General features: G+C 41.5%; 1 protein-coding gene across 1 annotated transcript in view; it reads right to left on the bottom strand.

Annotated features, from left to right (window-relative positions):
• Positions 1–26571, bottom strand: part of micu2 (mitochondrial calcium uptake 2) — a 413733-nt gene that overhangs the window by 148948 nt on the left and 238214 nt on the right. The window contains exon 3 of the mRNA XM_048597612.1: positions 26335–26355. Within this exon, the coding sequence (XP_048453569.1) occupies positions 26335–26355 (21 nt within the window). The remainder of the gene's footprint in view (positions 1–26334; positions 26356–26571) is intronic.

The following is a 26571-nucleotide window of genomic DNA, read 5'->3' as shown; positions in this document are numbered from 1 at the left end:
CTGGACTGACCTATCCCCTTCCTAACTCCCTACCTACACTCACCTTTCCTGGCCCCATCCCCGCCTCTTCGACCTGTTTGTTTCCTCTCCACCTATCCTCTCCTCTATCCCTCTTCTATCCGCCTCCCACTCTCTCCCTATTTATTTCAAAACCCCCTTCCCCTCCCCCTTTTCTGATGAAGGGTCTAGGCCCGAAACGTCAGCCTCTCTGCTCCTATGATGCTGCTTGGCCTGCTGTGTTCATCCAGCCCTGCACCTTGTTGTCTCGGATTCTCCAGCATCTGCAGTTCCTACTATCAGTGAAAACAACTTCCCTGCTTCTATTTTATCTATTCCCTACATAATTTTATATGTTTCTATAAGATTCCCCCTCATTCTTCCAAATTCCAATGAATATAGTCCCAATCGATTCAATTGTTCCTCATAAGCCAACACTCTCAATTCCAGAATGAACCTAGTGAACTTCTTCTGCAGCCTCTCCAATGCCAGTACATCCTTTGTCAAGTGGAGACCAAAACTGTACACATAGTCCAGGTGTGGTCTCGAGGAAAAAGAAGTGAAAACAGGTGAACCGAAGCTTCGGATAGAGACCTGCATCAGAATAAAATATTGTTTGGAGGATCGACTGTTCCTTTCCTCTATTTTTTAGCCTCCTATCTTTCATGCTGTGTAAACTTGAATCCACCCAAAGATCTACTGGCCATAAAGTGACAAGTACTGAGTTCAATTCACTGACCTACACGGGCTCAGAGTCTTGGCTTGAGGAAAATGTTTTGAGGTGGCTTGTGATCAGAATCAACTGCCAGTTTGTTTCTTTTGAGTACATTGATGAAAATGCTCACACACAAAGACAATGGCCAGGCATCTGGGCATAACATCAGAGATAGCTGGATGAACACAGCAGACCAAGTAGCATCATAGGAGCAGGAAGGCTGATGGGGGAAGGGTCTAGGCCCGAAACGTCAGCCTTCCTGCTATGTTCATCCAGCTCCACACCTTGTTATCTCAGATTTTCCAGCATCTGCAGTTCCTACTATCTCTGGGCATAACATCATTCTGTTTATGCTAGTGCCCTGGATACCAATGTAACTGGTTGTCCTTGCTGCATTAGAGTTGCTCCAAGTTCTTTCTCACCAGTATCACATTGCAGAATGACATCATCCTTGATGTCATAGTATTTCAACACATGTTGCCATCACTTGCTGCTTGATTTTAGTGAACATTACTTATTGCTCCAAAGCCATTAAACCTATATCCTCTAGTTTTGGACTCTCCTACCCTGGGGAAAAGACCATGACTATTCACTCTATCCATGTCCATCATGATTTTGTAAATCTCTAAGATCAGCCCTCAGCCTCCGATGCTCCAGAGAAAATAACCCCAGCCTAGTCAGCCTCTTCCTACAGCCCAAACCCTCCAACCCTGGGAAAAAATCCTTTAAAATCGTTTTGAAACCTTTCAAGTTTAACAACATCTTTCCTATAGCAAGGAGACCAGAACTGATAGCAGTATTCCAAAAATGGCTTCACCAAAGTGTACAGCTGCAACATGACCGCTGAACTCCTATCTCAATGCACTGACCAATAATGGCAAGCGTACCAAAAACCTTCTTCAATACCCTGTCTACGTGCGATTTCACTTTCAAGAACTATGAACCTGTACTCCAAAGTCCCTTTGTTCAGCAACATTCCCCAGTACCTTACCATTAAATGTATAAGTTCTGCCCTTATTTGCCTCTCCAAAATGCAGCATTTCACATTTATCTAAATTAAACACCATCTGCCACTTCTTGGCCCATCAAACCATCTGATCAAGGTCCCGTTGTACTCAGAGATAATCTGCTTCACTGTCACTACACCACCAATTTTGGTGTCATCTGCAAAACCGTACCTCCTATATTCACATCTAAATTATTTATATAAATGACAAAATGCAGTGGACTCAGCACTGATTCCTGCACCACACCATTGGTCACAGGCCTCCAGTCCGAAAAGCAACCCTCCACCACCACCCTCTGTCTCCTACGTTCCAGCCAATTTTGTCTTCAAATGGCCAGTTTTCCCTGTATTCCATGTGAACACAATGTTTCACATTCCACTAACAAATTCAGCAGAAGGTTTGCCACAGTTTACAGGATCCAAGTGAAGATCTTTCAATGTCAGTACAAAGCCTACATACTTGGCTTTGAGCAACTTTAATTGTAATTTCATTTTCTTCAGTTTCAGGTTCACTTGGTGAGCTCTCTTAAGTATTTATTTTAATCGTGGACAACAATGACTTCTTCCATTGTGTCTTGGCATTCATAAACTTGCAGATCACTCCTTGAAGCTTTCACTTTGGGAAATTCACTAACTATTTCATGTTGCCTGCATTGACATTCTTCTGGAGAGGTGGAAATGCAAAACGGCATCTGCAACCATTTGTATTACCTGAAGTGCATCCAGAATGTGGTTAGAAAACTGTTGCTTTCATCCAATTTCACTTGGCAGCAACAACTTTTTATTTGGCAAAATTCCTTCAACTGTTGGAATGAGGTAATGAGATATCTTCAGGGTTTTATTTATAATTTGAGTCAATGCACGCTGTAGCTTTCAAGAATATTTCACTGCCACCGTGCTGCTAATTAATTCTGCAGGCGTTGTCACTTTCTTGATTACTCACTTCTTTTCCATCTCTATCTTGACTTGCAGGCTAGTTTGAGGGCAGTGGGACGTTTCTTGGCAGATGTTGAATTATTCTTGCATTCTCAACTGCTTCAGGATGATATTGCCCTGGTAGACATACTAACCCTCAAAATCACATTATTATAGCCCTCTGGGATATGTTCTGCAGTGATAGTAGGAACTGCAGATGCTGGAGAATCTGAGATAACAAGGTGTAGAGCTGGATGAACACAGCAGGCCAAGCAGCATCAGAGGAGCAGGAAAGCTGACGTTTTGGGCCTAGACCCTCTAGACCGAAACCTTTTTGAAGGGCATGTATAAGTAAAGGGAAAAATCATAGACAGGGTTTCCATAGTTCACAGGCAGTAGTAAGGCTGTGTGTAAGTTATCAGTTTAGAAGATTGGAGAAAGGAAAGTTAGGGCTTTTAAGTTAAGGGGATGATAAGCATGCAAGACTATCTTTTACTGAAGTTCTTAAAAATTCACTCCTTGATCAACCTTTGGCAATTGATTAAGACCATAAAACAAATTAGGCCATTCAGCCCATTAAATACATCATGAATTAACACCATCAAAATAAATACTGATTGCAATATATGGAATCTGTTTCAGGGTGTTTGGGCTGATTGCACATTGAATTTAAACCATTTCAAATTAATATACTTACTGGACTCCATTTTACACCAATTGAATTCATAAGTAATAACAATGACATTTAAGACTTTGCACACATTATTTTGTATTGCTAGGAAAGAGTTAAAAATTACAGCGCAGTTTTAAAGAAACTCATTGAAAACCTGAGATCTTAACTAATGGAGCTGAAGGATTGTAGACCTGTAATGCAAGTGAAGGACTGTGTTTTCATACATGAAAACCAATTTATTTCATTTTTAAAAGTACATTTTTCTTTTGTTGTAATGTTATATACAAAATGAACAGTACAGGTGAGATTCTATACACAATATATTGTTATGAGTGAGCTTTACTGAGTGGTCAGAGGTGTAAAATGATACTGTAGCCTGATTGTAAAAGAGCTGGCATTGCTAATTAGCATTGCTTTAGTTACCTTCTGTGTAAGTGGCTTGGAGGATTTAGTTGTGTTACTATGACTTTAGTTGTGATGCTGTTTGCATAGAACTGAGCATGCTGCAGATAATGGTATAAAAGTATGTATTTTGCATAGAACTGAGCATGCTGCAGATAATGGTATAAAAGTATATATTTTGCATAGAACTCAGCATGCTGCGGATAATGGTATAAAAGTATATATCAAGAGCTGCATAACAGCAGTTGGTATTTGGCAAAGACTGAGACTGTCTTTCAAGAAATTTGTTCTGATTTCAGCTCCAGGGAAACTTTAACACTGTTTCTCTCTGCACAGATGCGGCCAGCCCTGCTGAATTTCTCCCACAATTTCTGTTTTTGTTTGTAAATGTATTTGATGGCCTGGGAATGAGTTATTTCTACAGTAGCTCAACTTAGTTTGCCTATTTATGTAAAGGAGAGGACACTTGGTACCCTACTTCAACAAAAATAGAATGTATTGATGGCTAATAAAGAAACTTGCAACTCAAAAAGAGCATTCAGCCCATCAGACTTCTGCTGTCTCTTTAAAAGAAGATATGTGCTTAATGCCACATTCTCAGTCCTGTAGTTAAAACATAAAAATACACCTTCATAAATAATTAAAAAGGAGTCCTTAGCCTGGACTACTCAGGTTTTCTGATGAAAGCAAATATGGGTAACACAGGGCTGTAAACGTAGATTCTTAGAAACCTCTGCGTCACTGAAACTACCTAGATAATTAATAGAAGAAATACTTCATCAGCTGAGTAACCTAAAATTTTGGTAAATATTATTTCATAACTTCATTGGAAGTCTTCTTGGAAGGATGTAGTGTTATTACACCTGCTTTCATAACCATAATTTTCCCTTAAGGCAAGGCTAGACAAAAGCAGGAATAGAGACAAGAACTCTGATATTTATGCATGTATAGGATGGGAGTGCTTGGAAGGAACAGTGGTAGAAGAGCAAGATATGAAGAACAGAGATTATGCCGAATTTTCTGTGTTTCCTAGCCAGTAGCCTGTCAGATTTTCAGGATAACAGAGTGTGGAGAAAGAGGAACATTGCAGGCCAGGCAGCATCAAAAGAGCAGGAAAGTTGACGTTTCGGGTCAGGACCCTTCTTCTGAGATTTTCAGGATAGCTGGCCGTGGGATAGAAAGACCTACTGTGGTAGGCTGCAGCTGGGAAGTAGAGAGATAGGAGGGTAAGACTGTGGATTGCAGCATATTGGGGTGGGAATAGGATTGTGGGTTGATGGGCTACAGTTAACTATTCCAGATCAAAAAGAACCGTTGGAAAGACACAAACCTGATGGATCCCCAAGATTCACTATTCTTTAGTTACGGGGTTTCCCGAAAAACCAAGAATGTACTTATTACATTTAAAACCCTGTCAGGCAGATCAAATCCTCTCAGCTCCAGGACATCTCTGCAGGATTTGCTCAGGGTAGTGTCTTTGGTGCAATCATCTTTAGTGCTTCATCAATGATCTTCCCTCCATCACAAGGTGTTGGTGAGTCCACATCTGGAGTATTGAGAGCAGTTTCGGTCCCCTTATTTACAAAAATATACTAAATCATTAGATGTAGTTCAGAGAAGGTTCACTAGGATGATCCTTGGGATGGAAGGATTGTCTTATGAGCAAAGGTTAAATAGACTGGGACTCTACTCATTGGAATTTAGAAGAATGAGAGGTGATCTTATTGAGGCTTACAGGATTATTACGGGGCTTGACAGGGTAAACACTAAGAGGGCATTTCCCTTCATCAGGGAGTCTAGGACCAGACAGCATAGTCCCAGAATAAAAGGGTGCCAATTTAAGATTGAGATCAGAGGGAATTTCCTCTCTCAGAAGGTTGAATGTCTTCGGAACTCCTTGTCATTGAGAGCTGGGGCGGGGGAGTAGCGGGGGGAGGCAGAGTCCTTGTGTCTATTTAAGGCTGAGATAGACAGATTCACAATCAGTAGGGGAATCAAGGGTACGGGCAGGAAAGTAGATATGAAGACTGTTGGATCAGCCACGATCCTGTTGAACAGCAGAGCATTCTCAGGGGGCCAAATGGCCTACTTCCTATTTCTTATAATCTTTGGTTGACTTAACAACTTTGCATATAGCCAGCCTATTTCATCTCTCCTCAACTTTAAAACCATTAAGTCTCTTAACTAACTTCTCTATCTCTGTAACTTAGGGCAGCCTCCTTTTCCTCGGAAAACACAGATGCAAAGTACTCAACCAGAACTTCAGCCATGGTTTTGTCTCTGTGCAAAAATCCCCTTTTAGGTCCAAAATCAGTTCCACTCCTCAATTTACTTTCAATATTTATTCAAAGGCTGTTAGAAAACCTGTTACCTTCACTATCAATCCCCTTTCATACTCTCCCTTTGTTTCAATAATTTGTTTCAATTCCCTCTGAATCTTTTATACTGAGCCTGATTTTAAATTTTGTGATCCAGCTGATATGCATATTTTACACCTTTTTTCTGCTTCATTTTACTTTCTACTCTTTTGCCCTCCAGCGAGCTATAGATGTGCTTGCATAGCTTTTCTTCATTATGGGTTTGCATTCAAACTATCTCCTCTCATTTTTCAATTACAAACTTGGCTGCCAATCTCCGATTCTAACTTATCTGGACCAGATTTGTTCACATGCTGTTGTACGTTTTTCCTCCCAAATTAGTTATTCTTCATTCAGATTACCAACAGCAATGAATTATTTGGAATTATTTACATTTTGACTTTGGATGCACAGTCACTAAATATATTTAAAGACAGAGTTGGATAGATTTTGGATATTAAGTGAATGAAGGAAAATAAAGATAGCATAGAAAGTTAGAGTTGGGGAAAAGATCATCAATGATCTTAGCAAATTGTGTAGTAGGCTCAAAGGGCTGAATCGCTTATTGTTGATCCCATTTTTCATGTTCTCCCGCATACTTTGGCCATCTACCTGGTAAGTGCTACACTGGTCAGTTGTAAGGCATTCTGTCTCTCTCATCTGCACTAGAAAAGGAATATATGGAACGCCCTTGATAAGTGAGGAGTCCATGATAAACGGTATACTTTGATGCATGGTTAATGGCTTCCTTTCAAACAGTCTGCATACAACACACCTTTCATTATAGCTCAAAGACAGCTTCAAACAGAGGTTTTAAGTACAGTTTTAATGAGAAGAGACTATATTACATGGTTGAGAGCTAATTAGAATAGAGACAGTAAAATCTGCCAAGATTCAGTTGTCTGATTGCTGTATTACAATTCCAAATGAAGGATTTTAAGCAGTAAAATGCACTGCTTTCTCAATTTTCTTCTCTACATTATAATGGGAAGGAGCAGGGGAAAGCAAAGAAAATTTCAGCTTTATATAATGCAAATGGTTCATTTTAATTTTCCAATGAAATTAATTAATTGGCCTTTCTATAATGATAGTATGTTTCTTAAAAAAAAGTTCTTGGAAAGTGGGAAACAGGGGCAAAATTAAATTGATTGTCAATTCCGCAATGCCCTGGGAAGGTGGCAGTTGACTTTTTCCTTTAATCATTGCAGTCCATGTGTTGTGTATTATTTAATAATGACATTGGTTACAGAATTCCCAGAATTTCACTTTAAAATTATGAAGGAATGACAGTACATGTCCAAATCAGGATGGTTTGTGACTTGAAGGTGGACTTGCAGGTGATGTTTTTTCAGGGATGCTGCTGCTCATTTGTTCAAGTGGTAGATATTATAGCACTAGGAGGTAGTGTTGAACAAAAGCTGGTGAGCTGCTGTGGGCATTCCGTAAATTGTACGTACAGTCAGTGCGCTGATGATGGAAAGGATGGATTGCTGAGTTCACTGTCAAGATGTAGATCAGTAAATATAATTTGTGGTGAAGGTTGTCACTTACAAGTGTTGTTTTGCTTTAATTTTCAACAGCAAACCATTTTCTTTGATCTCTTTGCCCTGTATCTTCCATCTCCTTCTAATGCCAAGTGCAAGGAACTCATGAATTACTTCTTCAAGATTGATACCATCCAATCAGTTGCCTCTGTTACTTCTCTCCCTTCCCCTAGCCCAGGGGGTCAAAATACCTTGAGGCCTTCAGTGATGTCACTGAACTTGAAATGTAGACTCTGATTTCTCTCCAAAGACCTGCTGAGTTTCTCCAGTAATTTCTGTTTTTGTTTCAGGCCTCAACTTGTTTTCTCCCCTTGTTTCTCAATTATTCTCCCTCATGCCTATTCAAAGTTAATCTTGTTCTCATGTCCCACCTCCTGTTGTCTTTGCTGTGTTTCAACTAACTAACTTCAATCTTCCCCTCCCACTCTCATGGTAGCTGACATTGCTAATGGTTCTCTCCCCTCACGTCTGTCCTTCTCTCTTTCAAATCTATCATCAACATTCTTGTCCTCAAAACACACCCACTGCATTGCTTGTGACTGCTGCCTCAACTCCAAGCATACCTACCTCTACAAAGTCTTTGAATGTGTTGGTGCCTCCCAAATTTGTGCCCTTCTTTTCAGCATTCCATGTTTCGGTCCCTCCAATCAGATTTTCACCTCTGTCACAGTACTGAAAAGGCTTACCCAAAGTTATAAATGATATTCAAAGTGACAGTGGGAAAAGCAAATTATTCTTCTTTTTGACTTGTTCCCAGACTTTGATGTGGTTGAATATGCTTTTCTCCTTCAACGCTTCTCCAGTTATCCTTCTGGATAGCATTGCAGTCTCTTGATTCCATTCTTATTCGTATAATTCAGGGATACATAGAGTCATAGAGCTGTACAGCATGGAAACAGCCGCTTCGGTCCAACCAGTCTTTGATGATCACAGACTAAACTAAACTAGGCCCACCTGCCTGCGCTTGGCCTATGTCCTTCCAAATATTTCCAAATGTCTTTCAAACATTGTATTTGCACCAACATCCACTACTTCCTCTGGAAGTTCATTCCACACACGAACCACTCTTTGTGTAAAAAAAAAAATTGCCCATTGTGTCCTTTTTAAATCTCTCTCCTCTCACCTTAAAAATATGCCCCCGAGTCTTGAAATCCCCAACCCTCGGGAAGACACCTGCCAGTCATCTTATCTACATCCCTCATGATTTTATTGACCTCTATAAGACTATCCTTCAACCTCCGACACTCCAGTGAGAAAAGTCCCAGCCTATTCAGCTTCTCCTTATAACTCAAATCCTCCATTCCTGGCAACATCCTGGTAAATCTGTAAGGCTGTGGCCTCGGGTCCTAGTCTCTCCTACCAATGGAAGCATCTTCCCAACATCCACTCTGTCCAGGCCATTCAGTATTCTGTAAGTTTCAATTAGATCCCCCCTCATCCTTCTAAACTCCAATGAGTATAGTCCCAGAGTCCTCAAACATTCCTCATATGTTAAGCTTTCCATTCCTGGGACCATTCTCATGAACCTCCTCTGAACCCGCTCCAGGGCCAGCACATCCTTCCTGAGATATGGAGCCCAAAACTGCACACAATACTCTAAATGTGGCCTGACCAGATCCTTATGAAGCCTCAGGAGTACATCCCTGTTTTTATATTCAAGTCCTCTCAAAATAAATGCCAACACTGCATTTGTCTTCCTGACTACTGACTCAACCTGCAAGTTTACCTTGAGAGAATCCTGGGCTAGAACTCCCAAGTCTCTTTGCACTTCAGACTTCTGAATTTTCTCCCCATTTAGAAAATAGTCCATGCTTCTATTCTTCTTACCAATGTGCATGACCTCACACTTTCCCACATTGTACTCCATCTGCCACTTCTTTGCCCACTCTCCCAACCTGTCCAAATCCTTCTGCAGCCTCCCCGCATCCTCAATATTACCTGTCCCTCCACCTATCTTTGTATTGTCTGCAAACTTGGCCAGAATGCCCACAGTTCCTTCATCTAGATCATTAATGTACAAGGTGAAAAGTTGTGGTTCCTGTGGAACACCACTTGTCACCAGCTGCCATCCCGAGAAAGACAATTTTATCCCCACTCTGTTTTCTGCCAGACAGCCAATCTTCTATCCATGCTAGCACTTTGCCTCTGACACCATGGGCCCTTATCTTGCTCAACAGCCTCCTGTGCAGCACCTTGTCAAAGGCCTTCTTGAAGTCCAGGAAGATAACATCCATTGGCTCTCCTTCGTCTATCCTGCTCATTACTTCCTCAAAGAATTCTAGCAGATTTGTCAGGCATGACCTCCCTTGATGAAACCATGCTGACTTTGCCCTATTTTACCATACACTTCCAAATATTCAGAAATCTCATTCTTTACAATGGGCTCCAAAATCTTACCCACGACTGAGGTTAGGCTAATTGGCCTGTAATTTTCTGTCTTTTGCCTTACTTCCTTTTTAAACAGGGGTGTCACATTAGCAATTTTCCAGTCCTCTGGGACCCTCCCTGACTCGAGCGATTCCTGAAAGATCACCATTCACGCTTTCACTAGCTCTTCAGCTATCTCATTTAGAACTCTGGGGTGTAGTCCATCTGGTCCAGGTGATGTATCCACCTTCAGGCCAATTAGTTTTACTAGCACCTTTTCCTTGGTGATGGCCACCATTCTCAGTTCTGTCTCCTGACTCTCTTGAATTTTTGGGAGATTACTCGTGTCTTCCACCGTGAAGACTGACGCAAAGTAATTATTCAGTTCCTCAGCCATTTCCTTGTTCCCCACTACTATCTCTCCAGCGTCATTTTCCAGTGGTCCAATGTCCAGTTTTGTCTCTCTTTTGCCCTTTATATATCTAAAGAAACTCTTACAGTCTTCATTTATATTACTGGCTAGCTTATCCTCATATTTAATCTTCTCCCTCCTTATTTCTTTTTTTGTTGCCCCCTGTTGGTCTTTGTGAGCTTCCCAATCCTCTGGTTTCCCATGTTATATGGTTTCTCTTTTGCTTTTATGCTATCCCTGACTTCCTTAGTCAGCCATGATTGCCTCATCGTCCCTCATCGTCCCTGTATCATGCTTCTTTTTCCTAGGGATGAATTTTTGCTGCATTGTTACCTGGTCAGAAAAAAAATCTCAATTTATCATTCCTATCCTCATTTCCAAATCCTTCCATGGCCTGGAAATTCCCTATCTTTATATTTCTTTTCTTCCAAGTACCCTCCAACATATTTGTATTAATTTATTTTGGTCTCAGGTATAGCGCTCTTAATTCAACATTGGTTAATGGCATTGGGCAGATCCCAGAGAAGTCTGCAGATGAGATCATGCTTTCACATAACTCGCTCTGAAATTCATGAGAATTCATAGAATTCTGTATCTAAAACCAATGGGAATTGGGGGGAGGTGAATTAATGATACATATACTTTGTACTGGAGTCATAGCTAGGTCAAAGGATGTAGCTGTTGAAAGGTTTCGCGGGACATCATTGCAGCCGTTCCTCAGGAATGGGACCTGGGTCCAACCTTTCTCAGCCTCATCATCAATGTCCCTATCTCCATCATAAAGTCAGTCATGAAGATTTTGACTGATGATTGTATAATATGCAAGTATGAGTCCATATTTGGGAAAACATGGACAACATTCATGCTTGAAATGAAAAGTAACATTTTGTGCCACACAAATGTCAGACAATAACCATGTTCAACAAGGGAGAATCTAACCATCCTCGCTTGTTATTCAGTCGGATTACAACTGCTGAATCAGGCAAGCCCCATCAACATCTGACCAGGAAGTCAACTAGATCAGCTGTATGAATAGTGTGATCAAAGGCTATGAATACTGCAGAAGTAACACATTTCCTGGCTTCCCAAAGCATGTCCACCATCTAGAAGGTACAATCCTGGTGTGTGATAGAATGTTGGATGATTGCAGTGTGAAAACAGTAAGCTTGACACAATCCAGTACAAAGCAGCCTGCTTGATCTGAATCCTATGGGACACCTTAAACTTTCAGACAGCGGAGACAGTAAGGACTGCAGATGCTGGAAGCTAGAGTCAATAAATGCGAAGCTGGAAAAGCACAGCCGATCAGACAGCATCCGAGGAGCAGAAAGTCAATGTTTCGGGCCGAAACCCTTCATCAGAACTGGGAGGGGGAGGGGAGCCCAGAAATAAATAGATGGAGGTGGGGTGGGGTTAGGGGGAGGGTAGGTGAGATGGAGATAGGTGGATGCAGGTAGGAAGTTAATGTGGTTGGTCAGTGCAAAGGGTGGAGCAGATAGGTGAGGCAGAAGATGGACAGGTTGGGGGAGGAGAGATTTTGAAGCTGGTGAAGTCAATATTTAGGCCATCGGGCTGTAAGCTCCCCAAGTGAAATACGCGGTGTTCTTCCTCCAGTTTACGTTTGGCCTCATTCTGACAGTGGAGGAGGCCAAGGATGAACATATCACTGGGGAGAGTGGGAGGGACAGTTAAAGTGGATGGCAACTGGAAGGTCGGGTTGGTTGGTGCGTGCGGTGCACAGATGCTTTGTAAACTGGTCCCCGAGTCTGCGTTTGGTCTCCCTGAAATAGAGAAGACCATGTCAAGAGCAATGGATACAGTAGATGAGGTTAGATGAAGTGCAGGTGAATCTCTGCCGGATTTGGAAGGATTGTCTGGGGCCTCGGACGGAGGTGAGGGGAGATGTAGGGGCAGGTGTACCACCTCTTGCCGTTGCAGGGAAAGGTACCGGGTGTGGTGGAGGGGTTGGTGGGGAAAAGATGTTTTGGGTGGTGGGGTCTGATTGTAGGTAGTGGAAATGTCAGAGCATGATGCGTTGTATTCGGAGATTGGCAGGGTGGTATGTGAGGACTAAGGGGACTCTATCCTAATTGTTGGCGGGAAGGGGGTTTGAAGGCAGACATGTGGGAAGTGGGGAAGATGCGGTTGAGGGCATCCTTAATAACAGAGCAGGAGAAACTATGGTCTCCAAAGTAGGAGGATGTCTGGTAAGTCCCAGAGTAGAACACCTCATCCTGGGAGCAGTTGCAGCAGAGGCGGAGGAATTGTGAGTATGGGATAGAATTTTTGCAGGAGGGTGGGTGAGAGGAGGTGTAGTTGAGATAATTGTGGAAGTCAGTGGATTTGAAATGGATGTCGGTGGTGAGTCGGTTACCAGAGATGGAGACAGAGAGCGCCAGGAAGGGGAGGGAGGTTTCAAAAATGGTCCAGGTGAATTTGAGGACGAGGTGGAAGGTGTTGGCGAAGTTGATGAACTGTTTGAGTTCTTCGCAGCAGCACGAGGCCGCACCGATACAGTCATCAATATCATGGAGAAGCAAGTGGGGGATGCTGCCGCTGCCGCTGTCGTTGTTGAGGCACCACAAATCCTACAAAGAGGCAGGCATAGCTCGGGCATATGTGGGTGCCCCATGGCCACCCCTTTGGTTTGTAGGAAGCAGGAGGAATCAAAGGAAAATTTATTGAGAGTGAGGACCAGTTCCGCCAAGCGAATGAGCATGTCGGTGGTGGGAAAGTGGGTGGGCCTGCGGGAGAGGAAGAAGTGGAGGGCTTTTAGGCCATCCTTGGGGGCTGCAGGTGTATAGGGACTGAACAGCCATGGTAAAAAAGAGGTGTTGGGGGCCGGGCAATTGGAAGTTTTGGAAAAGGTGGAGGCCATGGGTTGTGTCCCGAATGTAGGTGGGGAGTTCCTGGACCAAAGGGGAAAGAATGGAGTCGAGGTAGGAGGAGATGAGTTTGTGGGTCAGGAACAGGCAGAGACAATGGGTTGACCAGGGCAGTCGGGTTTATGGATTTTGGGTAGGAGATACAAATGGGCAGTGAGGCGTTCAGGAATTATCAGGTTGTAGGCTGTGGATGGGAGATCTCCCGAGGTGACGATGGCTTCGTGATCAGAAGTGTGGTCATGATCGAGTGGAAGGGAGGAGGAGGTATCAGAAAGTTGGCATATGGCCTCAGATGTAGAGGTCAGTTCGCCACACTACCACCGTGACCGCGTCCCCCAACCTCCCCCTCTTCCCACCCACTTGTCAGCGGATTTAATGGTGAGATTGGGGTCGGAGGGAAGGGAGCAGAGGCTGCGTGTTCTGATGGGGAGAGGTTGAAGTGAGAGGGGTGGAGAGATTCAGGTGATTGGTGTTGCAGCGGCAGTTAGAGATGAAGAGGTCGAGGGAGGGTAGGAGGCCTGGAGGGGGTGTCCAAGAAGATGGGAGTTTGCTGGAGGCAGGAGAAGGGGTCGTCAGAGGGTGGGTTGGATTTTTGTTCAAGCAAATAGGCGCGGAGGTGGAGGCGGTGGAAAAAGAGCTCAACATCGAGGTGTGCGTGGAATTCATTCATGTGTGGGCACAAGGGAATGGAGGTGAGTCCTTTGCTGAGGCCTGACCATTCAGCCTCAGTGAGGGGGAGGTCTGGGTGGATGGTGAATACCCGGCAGGGCTTAGGTCTGAGTGTTGAGCTGGAGCTGGGAGTGGGGGTGGAGACTGCAGCTGAAGGAGCGGGTATGTGTACAGGAGCAGTCAAGTGGGTGAAAGCAGAAGTAATGACTTGGTCGGCGGTCGGCAGCGTCAGCAGAAGTGCTCGTCATGTGGTCGGCAGTGTTAGCGGAAGTGGCTATCACATGATCCATGGGTGTGGCTGGAGCAATCACATGATCCATGGGGGTGGCTGGAGTAACCACATGGTTAATGGCATTGGGCAGATCCCAGAGAAGTTTGCAGACGAGGTTAGGATCCCAGACGGTTGAGGAGGTCCGTGTCTGGAGCTAAGTATGAGAGAGTTTAAACTTTCACTCCCTCCACCAATAGTACACATTGGCAGCGGCATGTACTTTCTAAAAGATGCATTGCTGCAATTTGAAAATTCTCCTTTGATAGCACTTTCCAAACACACAATCTCTACTGTTTAGAAGGACACCGACAGCAAACACATAGGTACACCACCATCAGCAACTTTCCCTCAAAACCATTCAGCACCCTGCTTTAGAACTATACCACTGTTGCTTCAACATTTCTGGGTCAAAGTTCTGGAAACCTCTCCTGAAGGGCTTTGTACCTACACAAAGGTATCAGTGTAAATGAAAGGGAAATCAGAACCAAAAGCTGAATAACACTAACTCTGAACATCTAGCATCTTGATATTTTGCTTTTGTTTTAGCAATGTTTGTCATTCTGACCATTTACGTACAAAAGCCATTCAGTGTGGCTGAGAAGGAAATTATTTTGGGAAGAATTTCAATGCTGAAACAGGATCACTTTAATGAGGGACTAAACGTTAGCAGTTCTACATTGAAGCTCCCTATGCCTTTAAATTGACGCAGGTCTCTGGCCCAGCTTCTGCAACAGTAGCAGCGGTCATTTCCCATCCTCCTTTCAGTGGTCAGCTCCTAGGTGCAAATAACAGTGCCAGCAACTTGTCCAAAACATTTACAGGATTTTGACCCTGGAAACTTTGCAGTGATCTGCACTACAGGGGAAGTCTGACCACCCACATTTATAAAGGCGATCAAGACTAGAAAATCTCAGCTTCCAAATCTTGCTGACAAGTCACAGTTGTCCAACTGAAACATCAGATCTATCCAAGCACCCCAACAAAATGGTCTTTGTGATTACAAAATACTTGGTCTGGACCTGTTATAATTGATTTAATTGTCCGTTTTTCAAAGTTCTGAAGATAGGCATTGTTGAATGACAGTAACTCCTCACTTAATGTTCTGGGTTCTTGCCTAAAAACCATAATTTTAAATGAAACAATGAAAGGCAAATCAGATTTTCCCATTACAACCAATGTACAAGCTTCAGTTGGGTTATTTTAAGATCACTTCTGTCAGAAATTTTTAGAAAATGTAAATTTAAACAATATGTTTTGCTAACTTAGTATTTTTGGAACTTAGATTTTTTTAAGAGGAAGCAAATTTCAAAACATTACAAAAATATACTATACCACATGCCATCTCGCCCCTCCTTGCCTCTCACTCTTTCACTATTCCACCCCGAACCATCTAACTCATCACCAGTTGTACTCTCAGACCATACATTTCATCACCGATCAGATTTCTTGACCCTCCTACCTGTTGTTCTCCTCTCCTGAGCCTTTGGTGTGATTGGCAACCTGCACAGTGAGAGTTGCATCAACTTGCAAGGTCTCAGAGATATGCTGCCAGCTCGAAAGATGGCAAACTGGTAAGTCCGCGAGTGGGAGAGACCTCTCCAAAATAACACCGACTGAGTCATGAGACCTTACATCGACCTGATATGAATCAATGTCAAAACAAAATCTGTGACATTAAATGCGAATACCTGTCTCACTAACTGACCCATATTAAACTGAAATGTCTTAAATGGGCCAATTTAAAACGAGAACTTACAAAATGCATTTTTTCTTCCAATTCAGTAAGTAAACATGAAGCAGGTGAGCTATAGCACATGCCACTTATTAGACTTAGGACTTCATCAAGGAGCTTTTGAAAACCTGTTCAAACATGCTGGAACAAGCTGGAACAAGCTGAAACATGCATTGAGGGAATCAAAGTGGGATTTCTGCTTTAACTTTATTTTAAATTTCACTGACACAGAGCGCCTTTTGGTTTAATATTTGAAAGGTTCTATCAACTGGAATTGCTGGAATGAATTTTTGAAACAGACTAGAAATTGAAACAGCTAAAGAAGTTTCATTTATTGTCAAAGCTAGGTGGAGTGTACTATATGGCATTAAACTTCAACTTCAATTAGCTGTCTCTTGTGGAAGTAAATTTTGATCACTGTCCATCATTTCAAAAATCGCATATAGAAGTAGAGTGATTGTTACTTTTGTATCATTAGCTTTGTTAACCAATGTGTTCTAACACCCAAAAAGTGAGCTTGTGTAAAGTACCTTTCACTTTTGCAATATTTAGTCATTCCAGATGGGAAATATCCTGGCAAACTACTTTTAAAATGTATTATGTACCTATAATGCACTTCATGAGAATCATTGTTTGCGGAAATCTCTTACTGAAGTCAATAATTATACAAAATGTAGTTATTTACTTACATGGTACATGGTCTCTCCCACTCGCCAACTTACCAGTTTGCATCTTTCCAGCTTGCGGCATACCTCTGGGATCTTGCAAATTGATGCCACTCTCACTCATCAGGTTGCTTTTTGCCTCTTGCCACACACACCAAGGGTTCAGGAGAGGGCAGCAACAAGCAGGAGGATCGAAAAATCTGATTTGTCAATCTTGTTTAATGGTTTGATACTAAATTTAATCAGTAAATGCAACTGGGCCAAGTCCACGGTGTTGGCTTTAGAAGAAACTGCAGTTTTACTATAAACTGAGAGCGTGATCAATAGACCCCATAGAGTTTTCAGTTCTGCTATCACAGAACTGTATTCAACATTAACAAAGTGATCAAAATCTGAAATATGTTGCAAACAGGAACGCAGTGTTGAAAAGCAGGAAAATGATGATTACATTTTATTTATATTTAACTGTGATCAGATTATGGGCATTGACTGGGGATTTAGATGTAAATAAGTAAATAAATGGGAACAGGTTGAAATTGTGGTTGTTGGAGTGCATGCTTGTGATGGGTATTTCTGCAAATAAAAGTAAATACCCTAATTATTACCAGCAAAAAGGTATAGATTGGCTCCACTTCAATCCTTCACTGTTTTACAATTTGTATTACAACAAGGGGTGCTGCTTTCTTGTGCATCTTCAATTACTTGTATTGGAAGCTGAGGGGGTAAGTATTTGATAGCATAGAACAAGACACAGAGTAAAATAAGGGAATAAAAAAAAGTTCCAACAAACAAAAATCTAGCTAAAAGTAGAATAAAATCTAGATAAAATCTAGAATAAAAGTAACAAAATAACTTAGGTTGAGATATGGTATAATAGGCTGTGTATCTGGACTACAGTATGCGGGATTTTATGACGAGTGAGATTGTCATTTGCTTATGCATCTGCACTAGATGGTTCCATCTCAATTGACTTTAGCTGAACGTCATTGAGCTTGATCGTTGGAGAGACTCTGACACAGAAGAGTACCTAAACAGCTTGGTCCAGACTTCGATCATACTTTGTAGTGAAGAATGAGATCAGTGTGCCCTGTAGAGTGAGAGAGAGACAGGCAGACAGACAAAGAGAGAGATACATAGATTGGGGGGGAGGGAGAGGGAGGGAGAGAAAGGGAAGGGATGGGAGGGAGAGTGGGGGAGGGAGGTGGAAGGAGAGGGAGGCGGGGGGAGCGGGAGGCGGGGGGATTAAGGGAGGGAGAAAGAGGGAGGGAGGGAGAGAGAGGGAGAGATAGACAGATGCAGAGAGAGACGGCAAAAATGGACCTGGAAGAATTGGTGCAGGTTGATTTGTTGAATACAGAGGCTGATGGAGTGGAAGCTGAGAATGTGGGGAATCCTGTCATGGTTCTGACAGGGAAGAATTAAAAACAGAAATTTAAGAAGTAATCCAATATGTTGGAAGGTTCTGGCAATCACACTGCTGTGAATCATTGGTTGAGTAACAGTTGTGTTGGTGCGGAAGGTCGCATCATCCAAACAAATGACAGAAATAAAAGATGGTATGAAGTCCTTTTAGAAACGAGGGTATGAGGAAGTATAGTCAAAGCAGCTGTGACACTGAAGTGAATATTAGTTGATTGTCTCAATTTCTGGAGATAGAGAAATCAAGGAAGGGAAGAGTCAGAGATGGATCAAGTGAAGGTGAGAGAGAGTTAGATGCTTCAAAGACCCTGATGAGTTCAGTTTCCTTCATGTGCAAGTCATGCTATGCCCCACCCTATTTCCCCTACTGGTAAAATGGAAACATAACAACTGGGACAGGACTTTAAAATCTGAATGCTGAAAGGTTTGCAGAATTTCCACAATTCCATGAAAATCTGGGTCTTTGTATGTGTCATCATGCAAGATACGAAAAACATTCCAGAAAATAATGGGAAGCAAATTGCTGGGGAGAATGAGGAACTTAAAAGAAAATCAGTTTAAGAAATATTATTACAGAAGTTAATGAGACTAAGTAGTGACACATGCCTGGACCTGCCAAACTACATCCTGGAGTTTTAAAACAGCTAACTGCAGTTTGTGGGTCCATTGTTTTTGAACTTATGAAAAGCCTTCGATTTGTTAAAAGAGAACACATTTTGTCTCATCTTTTTATCTAACACCGATCAGGACAATTTGGACGAACACTTATTAAGGGGAAAATCAACATTTGCACTATATGAGAAGAGTGCTGAATAGTTGACAAGTGGACTCTGAATGGTGGAGGCATTGTCATCAAGAATACACTAGTTAATGAAATAAGTGACAGAATTCATTCACTCATTTCTTGGGGCATTGTCATGACCAATCACAGTCAATCAGGCTGGTTTAAAATTTTGGGCAAAGCCTGGCAGTTAAGTACTATCATCAACTGGTGTATTCTCCATACTCTAAATTCACGAAGGAAGCTGCACTTTTAGCAAATATTGGGTAGAAACAGGGGTACAGCATTCAAACACTGATCTCCCAAAATTTCGATGAGAACAGCTCTCCAATGGCACAAAATTTATTCTTTTTGCTCTTAAGTGTTGGTTGATCCTAATATCTCAAGATGACAATTTGTCATCATAAGTAATAAACTAGAATAGCGAACCTATTGCTCACGATACAACAGCAAAATATTCCAAACAAATCTCAGTTAATGATGGGTGCCAACTTAAGAAAGACACCAGGCCAAACGCAGATAGTTCATCATTAGGAATCAGGGCAAAAGGAAGAGAGTAAAATAAATGATTATTATCCAGAAAAGCATAGGTAGTATATATATGTAGGAGCTGGGATGATCAATGATGTAACTTCAACTGTACTCAACATGAGAATCAGGTCTGTGCCTTGGAGCATTTTATTACATTAAAGGTGCTATTTAAAGTTATACAAGTTGCTGTTGTTTTCCAATTAAACCTCTTGAACTATGATGCAAATAGAAACACGTTCAGAAATGGTTGCAGAAAAATATAGTCCAGAAGCTCAGTTGGTAAATGTATGGACTAAATTGTGCTAATCAAGGTATCTCAGGTTTGATCCTCACTCCCAGTGCTGAATTTGCTTATATTTTCAATGGTATCTGTAATCCAGAAATTCACCTCATGGGGCCAGGCCTCTCCTCTCGATCATTCTAAATCGTACAAAAGCTTTGATGTGAGATAGGAACAGTAATAATTTTTGCTGTAATGATTCATAGTAAACAGCCTGTTTTACTAAAGCCAGGAAAAAAAGCATTTTTTTTCCAAAAGTGAACATGCTGAATAAAAGCAACATATGAATGACATATCAAAGTTTTATAATAGGTTAGTGATCCAGACAAAACTGTGTTTCCAAGCACGTTTTAGTAATGGTGGATTAACAAAAATACAGTGCTGTGTGAGTAACTTATTGCTTTGAGCCAGCAAACTGGACTGATCCTTTGCCACATTTCTTTCCCAAAACTTCAAAATCTAAATTAATTAACCAATAAAGCTAACTATGAATGCTCCAGATGATGTCATACTATTGTTTGACAGTCAATCTGAAAGGTTAGGTCATATTCTCGGCAACATCAGTGGCAGTTATAGCACCTTTACTATCCCACGCCATTCTTCACCTTGATAAAGGCAAGGTGACCTGCACACCCACAATCAACACAGATGATTTTTTCAAAAGGGAAGTCTTCTCAGAATAAACACAGTGCAAAGTCAAATACTAATACTCACTTGCAACATTAAAAATTCCACTACAAAAATAATTAAACAGAACATAGCCCATAGCATATGAAAACATAATTCAAATTGATCTGTGGTTATTGTCAAATGGTAATCAATGATATAATCTGCATTACCCTGCATGCAGATGGATTAATTTTTACCTGCTAGAATACCTGAAAACAGCAAAACACAAACTGAAGTCAATAATTTCTATTAGCCATAAACATTCTCAGACTTTATGACTGACTTAATTAACATACCTCTCTATTATTCAAAACAACTATTTGAAGTTTTAGATGCTTCAGTTTCTCCCTTACCTTAGTAACTGTTTAAAGCTAGACCAGACAGTTCATAATTTTGGTGTCATGCTTAACCTTGAAATAACTTCCAACTACTAACTCAGTGGCTCAATGGTTAGCATTCTGCCTCACAGCACCAAGGACCCAGGTTCGATTCCAGACTCGGGTGACTGTCTGTGTGGAGTTTGCATATTCTCCCTGTGTCCGCATGGGTTTCCTCTGGGTGCTTGGGATTCCTCCCATAGTCTAAAGATGTGCAGGTTAGGTGGATTGGCCATGGGAAATGCAGAGTTACAGTGATAGGTTAGAGGGATGGTCTGGGTGGGATAGTCTTCGGATGGCCAGTGTCGACTTGATGGGCTGAATGGCCCGCTTCCACACTGTCGGGATTCTATGAACTACATATCTGTGTCATCACTAGAACTGCCTATTCCCATTTCTGCCTTTTCCATAAGACATTATTTTAAACTACTCTCTCTCTCTCCTTCACATGGTCCATTTCTGACTCCTCCCTTCCCTTCCTTGACATCTGTTTCCATTTCTAAGATAGGCTAGCCTCCAATATCAATTACAAACCTACTGACTCTCACATATACCTTGCTTATACATTCTCACAACCTTTTTCCACTACGGACTCTATTCCATTCTCCTAATTCATCTGTGTCTGTCCCATTCATTCCGATAATGTCACCTTCCACATGTACACCTTTTCCCTCAATCAAGGAATTCCCGTCACTGCGGTTGACAGAGACTTCAGCTGTGCCTGATCCATTTCCTGCATTTCTGCCCTCACTCCTTCTGGTCTGTCTCACAACAACGAAAGACTGCCCTTTGTCCATATTTCACCCTCCCCACCAGCCTCCGCATCCAAAGGATCACAAGCTACCATTTTGTGCTACCACCAGACACATGGCCCCTTCCCATCCCTTGTTAGCTTTCCGCAGGGACCATTCCTTCTGGAACCCCCTGGTATAATTTTCTTCCACTCCCACAACCTCTTGGTATTTTCCCATGCAATCACAGAAGATACCTATTTACCTCCTCTATCCTCACTATCCAAGGTGCCAGACAAAACTTCCAGGTGAAGCGGCAATTTATCTGCATTTCATTTAATCTAGTCCACTATTTTCATTGCTCAGAATGTCTCCCTTACACTGGGGAGATGAAATGCAGACTGGGTGACGCCTTTGTGGAACACCTCCGCTGTAGAGCTGGATGAACACAGCAGGCCAAGCAGCATCAGAGGAGCAGGAAGGCTGACGTTTCGGGCCTAGACCCTTCTTCAGAAAAAATTCTCCAGCATCTGCAGTTCCTACTATCTCTTAGCTTCAAGCTGTCAGCGACTTCAACACACCACCTTGTTCCTATACTGACATTTCTTTCTCAGGCCTGCTGTGATGCTCCAGCGACAACTCAGTGCAAGTTGGAGGAACAGTGCTTCATCTTCTGCCTAGGTAGCTTATAGCCTTCAGGACACAACATTGAGTTTAATAATTTCAGAGGATAAATACTCTCCTCCACGTTTATTGCCCTTCCGAACACCCTCGAGTCCTATTCTGGATGGATTGCTCCCACATAGCAACACATTTTCAACTTTTCACAATTCACCATTCAGCATTTTCTTCTAGAACATAGAACATAGAACATAGAATAGTACAGCACAGTACAGGCCCTTTGGCCCACGATGTTGTGCCAACCTATTATCCTACTAAGATCAAACTACCCTACATACCCTACCTTTTACTATCATCCATGTGCCTATCCAAGAGTCACTTAAATGTCCCTAATGTATCTGACTCCACCACCACTGCCGGCAGTGCATTCCACACGCCCACCACTCTCTGTGTGAAGAGCCTACCTCTGACATCTCCTCTATACTTTCCGCCAATCAGCTTAAAATAATGCCCCCTTGTAATAGCCATTTCCGCCCTGGGAAAAAAGTTTCTAGCTATCCACTATCTATGCCTCTCATCATTTTGTACACCTCTATCAAGTCACCTCTCATCCTTCTTCGCTCCAATGAGAAAAGTCCTAGCTCCCTCAATCTTTTCTCATGAGACCTGCCCTCTATTCCAGGCAGCATCCTGGTAAATCTCCTCTGCACCCTCTCTAAAGCTTCCACATCCTTCCTATAATGAGGCGACCAGAACTGAACACAATATTCCAAGTGTGGTCTAACCAGGGTTTTATAGAGCTGCAGCATAACCTCACAGCTCTTAAACTCAATTCCCCTGCCAATGAAAGCCAACGCACCATACGCCTTCTTAACAACCCTGTCAACTTGGGTGGCAAGTTTGAGGGATCTATGGTCGTGGACCCCAAGATCCCTCTGTTCCTGCCAAGAATCCTGCCATTAATCCTATTTTCTCCATTCAAATTCGACCTTCCAAAATGAATCACTTCACACTTTTCTGGGTTGAATTTCATCTGCCACTTCTTTGCCCAGCTCTGCATCGTGTCAATGTCCTGTTGCAACCTACAACAGCCCTCCACAACTCCACCAACCTTCGTGTCATCGGCAAACTTAACCCACCCTTCCACTTCCTCTTCCAAGTCATTTATAAAGATCACAAAGAGCAGAGGTCCCAGAACAGATCCCTGCAGAACACCACTGGTCACCGAGCTCCAGGCTGAATACTTTCCATCCACTACCACCCTCTTTCTTTCTTCTATCTTCTCTCCCAGCTTCCATCAGCAATGCCTTTGTCTGTATCTCTTTATTCTCTCCCCTGGACACTATCTCCATCGAGTTGACTCACTCCTTCTCCCTCACCCACCAGTAACAACATAAATAACTTGGAGATAGCAAGAACTGCAGACGCTGGAGTCAGAGACAATGCAGTGTGGAGGTGGAGGAACACAGCAGGTCAGGCAGCATCAGAGGAGCAGGTAAGTTGACATTTCGGGTTGGTACCCTTCTTCAGAATTGGGGAGGGGGAAGCTGAGCTGAGAAGGAAGCTAAATGACACCATTTCCAAACTGCTTTTTTCTCAGATTTCCAGCATCCACTGGTTCTTTGTTTTATTTAAAACTAGTTCTCTGACCAAGTGTTTGGTCATTTGGTCTGCTATCTTCTTCTGTGGCTTGGGATGTCTTACGACAGTAAAGGCACTACATAACTACAAATAGCTGGTTTTATTTTCTTTTCATTGGAACTTGATGAAGATGAAGCCCTGGACTAATTCCACATTCTGTCAACAAAGGAGAATATACTAAGGGGATAATATAGTTGTTGTCCAGAAAAAAGTAAAGACCATGTTCTAAACTGCAGATGATAAATCTATTGGAATATGTGACTATTTTTCAAAACTGAAAAATCACATTTTCACAAACTCATTTTTTTGTAATATTAATGCCTTCATGATGGCCATAAGATTTAAAAAATCGTTTTAAAGTAAACTAAAACACAACAATATTTAATAACAGGGAATAAAAAACATTTTACTTTGCTCCACAGGACATTTCCAAATGCCATGAATGCATTAGGTGGAGAATTAGAAATCTGAGCAGTTGAACTGCCCCAAAACAGTATGTCTCCAAATGCCAGTTCTTAATACCACAGCATTTTGTTGGGAGTTGCTCTGCTACATAGGTGAGCCATCTCAACAGTTAATTGAATCGTCCTCCAAATTCCTTTTGTTTTAACATTCAAAGGAGTAGAAAAATGTAGATTAGTGGGCTAATTATTTGACTTAGCTTTGAATACAGGACAGTTAACCAGAGTTCTTATTTATTTTAAAGCTACTAGCACATTTTTTACTTTTATTCTAGATTTCATGACTTCGTAATCAATCTGAAGCAGGCAAATATAAGACCAGACCAACTGCAAGCAGACCTTGGACTTTTAAATAAAGTCAATGCATAGTGGAAAGTTTTTGGACTGGAAGTCATTTTCTTTCATTTCTAGGGTCAGCACCAGTAAAATACACAATTTAGATGAGGGGAGGAATTTATAAAAAAAGTTGCATAGAAACACCATTTATTTCAGAAAGAATATGTATTTATACAGCATCTTTTACAACCTTAGACATCCCAAACTGTTTCATAGCTAATTAAATGTTTTTTTCTTGCAATGTAGTCATTATTATAATAAAGACATATTACTGCCAATTTTCGCACAGCTAGTTTCCACTAATTGCAATGAGATATTGACCAGATAATCGGCATTACTGATGTTGGTTTAGGAATAAACATTGGTGAGAAGATCACGGATAACCCCAATAGAATTCTTTACAATTACCAGAGGGGGCAGATGGGATCGTGATTTGACATCCTTCCTTATAGATAGAACCCCTAACAATGCATGACATGTCAGTCTATGTTAGAACTAGGAACAAGGAAAACCGCATAGCTCCACTGAAAAATGTGGTTCAAAACGAGCAAGCATTCCAGCAAATTTCCTACTTTAATTTGTTAACCTATTTCTTATATGTAGAGAGATAACTCAGAGTAAAAACTAATTGTCTCAAAAATTCATAAAAATATTAATTTGATCTGTTCAAAGTGAGTGAATTGATCCGCCCACCACCCCCCCCCCCCCCCCACCTGTCCCCGTTCCTTTTTGTGTCTTGCAAGCAGAACAGGCATTCAAACTATATACTGCACACAGCAAGTGAAATCAGTTTCTCCTTCTGCTTTTTATGGTGAGACATCTTCACTCAAATCTCAGGCTATCACCCTTTGTTGCACAATCTTTATTTGTGATACATCCTTGTTCATGATTTCTAAAACTGGATGGAATAGTTTAATTGTTCCAAATCTGAAGTTCAGTTTGTGTCAGGATCTCTCTTGCACATGGAACTAAGCTCCTCAAACTCAATAGCAGCCACCTGATTGAACAAACATTTCTCCCTTGACGTTTCCATGTTTGATATGCAACAGATTTAGTCTTAAAAATAAAAAGACAGTGCTGCAATTGACTGCACCAACTGTATCTTAGCTGTCTAATGCATTTATAAACTCAACGTTGAACAAGAACCCACTACATTTTCTTTAGTTTCAGTCTTGCTTCTAGACATTCAATTGAGGAGGTTACTTCAATGAACTAAAACTAGTTTACTAGCAAGTACTTAATTGACATTTATCTAGCTTGTGAAACAGCAACACAAAGGAACCAATGATCTGATTTTAACTCTGTACAAGTGGATTGGTTCAGTATTTGTTAAGAATGTGTCCCAAGGTTCCAGGAAACTCCTTCATCAAAGCTTATCAGAATTCTTTTGTTATTTAGTGAAAAATGTCTAAATACAGTGTGTTAGTGGATACTTAGGTCCATTAATAAGGCTTTCAACATCCAATTTAAAAGGACCCAAATCAAAGTGATAGCAAATCACCGAACTAAATCCAGTAAATCCAAATATAAACTATTGAGGTGATATATGCTTCTCACTAATCTGAGAATAAGGTAGCTGAACTGTTGAACTAATTTTCAATAAGATTCTATTGCCCAATTAGAGATCATTTTGAAACTTTGATTAAAATCTGTTGGTGTTTTGTAGGAATATGCCACCTTTCATGTGTAGAATGAGAAAGAAAACCTACACATTTGTGTCTTTCCCTACAGAGATCCCAGTATTCGATAAGGGAAAAATCTCACATGAAGAAATAAAGAGATGGAAATCACCAATATTCACAGAAACAGCAAAGTACAGAAGAACCACATCAGGTCAACAAATAGGAACAAATTTTCAATATACAAATGCGGCTCACCTGAAAAGACATTGTCACCACCTATAAAAACAAAACAGAACAACATTAAATCAGTAAACACTTCTAAAAACATTAAAAATGATTTTGGATCCAAAAACGGATCAAATAACTAGATATATATTACTACTTATAACTAATTCATTATGTAACACAGTGTTGAACTGGAGGAACACAGCAGGCCAGGCAGCATCAGAGGAGCAGGAAAGTTGACGTTTCAAGTCGGGACCCTTCTTCAGA

Source organism: Rhincodon typus, chromosome 6, assembly GCF_021869965.1.
Source record: "Rhincodon typus isolate 14 chromosome 6, sRhiTyp1.1, whole genome shotgun sequence".
Classification (NCBI taxonomy): Eukaryota; Metazoa; Chordata; class Chondrichthyes; order Orectolobiformes; family Rhincodontidae; genus Rhincodon; species Rhincodon typus.
The sequence above is the reverse complement of the archived record's forward strand: the minus strand, read 5'-3'. Positions and strand labels throughout refer to the sequence as shown.